General features: G+C 32.5%; 1 protein-coding gene across 1 annotated transcript; it reads right to left on the bottom strand.

Moving 5' to 3' along the window:
- Positions 1-1,049: 1,049 nt before the first annotated feature.
- On the bottom strand, positions 1,050-1,799 carry LOC114193155 (14 kDa proline-rich protein DC2.15-like). Its single transcript, XM_028082861.1, has one exon. The coding sequence runs from the start codon at positions 1,708-1,710 to the stop codon at positions 1,342-1,344; it is 369 nt and encodes a 122-aa protein (XP_027938662.1). The 5' UTR covers positions 1,711-1,799; the 3' UTR covers positions 1,050-1,341.
- Positions 1,800-3,122: the final 1,323 nt, after the last annotated feature.

The following is a 3,122-nucleotide window of genomic DNA, read 5'->3' as shown; positions in this document are numbered from 1 at the left end:
AATCTAATTTTTCTCATTTTAAAATCACATTTAAAATGAAATTGAGGAATAATTAATTCCTATAATTATATTTAATATTTGGTGATTATTTAATAGGACATACTAGCTATTTGACATTTATTAATTGTCATTTTTTATAATTCGTTTATTTATTTAGCTTTTATATTTTTCTAGATTCACGTGCCAAATCACTAATCCATAGGACTGTATATAGACCAAACTATTATGCTGACACATTTATTTTGATGGTCCAATTCATTTATTTTCAAGATTGAGTTTCTACAAGTCAAACTAAATTATTTATGAACACTCTTTTTTTAACCCATGGATTATTTATGGTGGATGTTCGAAACCTTTATAAAACAAACAAAATAATATTCATCATCGTAGTATAGTCTATTTCATACCCAAAATAACCAAAATCCGAGTTCTTGATCACAATTTACAACCAGTTTTACAACTATAAGATTGGTATAGTTAATCTATTTAAGCAATATACATCAAATATATAATATATATAATATATAGAATAATGTTATTTAAGAATACTTGTTCATAATGCATTTTAGTTCTTCCCCACGTATCTTTATTTGATCACATATTTCTCTCCTTATTTTTCATCTATTTGTTGTCAAAATTATGACGATAAAAAACATATTTTGGAAATAAACCTGTTTTATTTTTATTTTTTTCTCTGGGCACATAGTTATATGCGTACTAAGATGCTCTGGAGAAAAAATTAAACAAAAATTGTCAACATCTGAAAAGAATCCTGCTGCATGTAAGCACTACTCTTTTCAGCAGACAGGAGGAAAAGGTGCAGAACTGTTTGGCTAATCATTAGCCTAAGGTTAAAAAAATAACAATTTTTTTTTTTGTTAAGAATATATTTATAGCAAAATATTATACTTTTTAAATCAAACCTTGTTTCCTTTTCATTTTTTTTCAAGCATTTCTCTAATAAGATAAAGAATTAGCAGAAAGTGATTTGATTTCTCGTGTAAGAAGAAAAATGACAGAATAATAAATAACAGCAAATTAGAGAAAAATAAGAGACAGTGATGAACTTACATAAATTGATAATACACACTTGATTGATTATGAAGAAGTACAATAAATTCTGCATATTGGTCATTAAGATCTGGTTTAACAAATCTAACCCTTCCAACATACCCCAAAAACAAAACTTGCAAAGTTCCCCAAATATACCAGAAAAGACGAAATATTACTTACTAAGACACACAAACATGTCTTTGCCAAATTATTAAAACCACACATTGCAGAAAAAGAAGAACTGTAAAAACAAGACAACAGTTTGAGGACACAAGTGACGAGATGAACCTATGCACATTGGAAACCAGAAGGAACAGTTTTTTGGCATGCACTGAGGAGCACACTGAGTGTGATAGGAACATTCAGGTTGATTCCAAGCACATTGGCTTTGATGGCAGTGCAGAGGCAAAGTGCAGCCTCTAGATCAGCCAAACCCTGGAGCAATGCACAACACTTGCTGGAGACAGGTGAGCCAACAACAACGTTAACAAGTCCTAGGATGTCAGCACAAACCCCTAGCTTTAGGGTGTCCTTAGGGCACTTCCCTGATGGAGGAGGAGGAGATTGGGGATGGCATGTGCCACATGCATGGGTTGAAGTGGTGTAGGCAAGGAGAGAGAGCAGCATGATGGTGGCAATAAGCTTGTTGGAAGCCATTGCAGGGTTTGGAATGAGAAACACTTTTGCAGAGTGTGGTTTGGTTTGAGAGTGAATATCACAGTGGGAAAGAGAAGAGAGGTGGACCAATTTAAAGGCAAATTCTGAGGCCTCATCATGTGCATATCTGATTGAGTGGAAGAGAGGGTGATAATGTTACAGTTGGATGTTTTTGTATGCTTCTGAAAACCATGGTTCCTTTGCTTAGTGGTTGTTAAAAGACCGGAACTTTTTTTTTATTAGTAAATCTTAGTTCTTAGTTTTTATCCTAGAGATTTAAACTTATGATCTTTTCCATATTTTTTTAAAAGAAGAGATATAACTATCAAAAGTCATCAACAAACATTTAAGAAGAAAATTGTTTGGCAACTAAGTAGGGTAACTAATAACTTAGATTTTATTTTTTTCTCTCACTTACCCTTGTTTGTCACCATTCTTGCTTATTAATGATCTTATTAATGATGGTTGTTTTTTACGAGATCTTGCAGTGAATTGGCAAATAGAAGCCACTGATTGAGAATCTAGAAAATCTAAATTGAGGACCAGAAAGAGCAGGAGAAACTTCCAAGGAGGTGCCCTAACCAAACAAGCTAGGGTCACAAGATGGCATTGTGGTTAATTTTACTGCAAGAAAAAAAAAAGTTGTTACACCAGTAAAATATTAGTGGTGTACATTTACTTTCAAAATCACAAACTTCTAGCTTTTGTTTTTATTCAGCTCTGAAAAGGGCAGTTTTGGCTCATGTGACATGTGATTACAAAGGAAATTAACTTTTTGGGATGGGGGTTTCTTATTTAGAGGTTAAACATGTTTAGTTGAAAATTTACCTTAATCTTATTCTCGTTAAATTATCTTTTGAATGTAAAGTGTAAAGAATTCTGCAATAAAAGGGCTTATGTGATTTAGAATTTGAGAGCATTATTCATGAACAAGAGAATATAACAAATTTTCCTGGTAAGGATTTTTTAATGGATGGATCTCTTGGTTTGCTTTGAACCAAAACTACTAAAACATATGAGAGTAGAAAGTAGTTGATGTTAATTAAGATAAGATTACTTTAAGAAGAGAAAGAGAAAAGTGGAAGAAAAAGAATCAGAAGAGGAAAAGGGATAATAAAATTAAATGACAAGTTGACACGGGTATATGTAGTGGCTTCCAACCTAATTGGTTCAGATTAAAAGGAAAACTGGGTCATAGAGTTTGTCTTGTTTCATGTCCATTACTTTGTTGTTTCATTGAATTATTGAAATCAATTGGCATTCTGCAAAGTCCTCAGCAATGTTCTTGTCGGTAAGGCTAAATGACTGAGTATGGTATCCTAAGAAGGTGAATGATGATCCCATTTTCAAAACAAATCAGCATAATTATTTCAACCTGTCTTTTCTTCGTCATCTCCTCACTGTGTGATGTG

Source organism: Vigna unguiculata, chromosome 8 (assembly GCF_004118075.2).
Source record: "Vigna unguiculata cultivar IT97K-499-35 chromosome 8, ASM411807v1, whole genome shotgun sequence".
Classification (NCBI taxonomy): Eukaryota; Viridiplantae; Streptophyta; class Magnoliopsida; order Fabales; family Fabaceae; genus Vigna; species Vigna unguiculata.
This window is presented reverse-complemented; position numbering and strand designations above follow the sequence as displayed.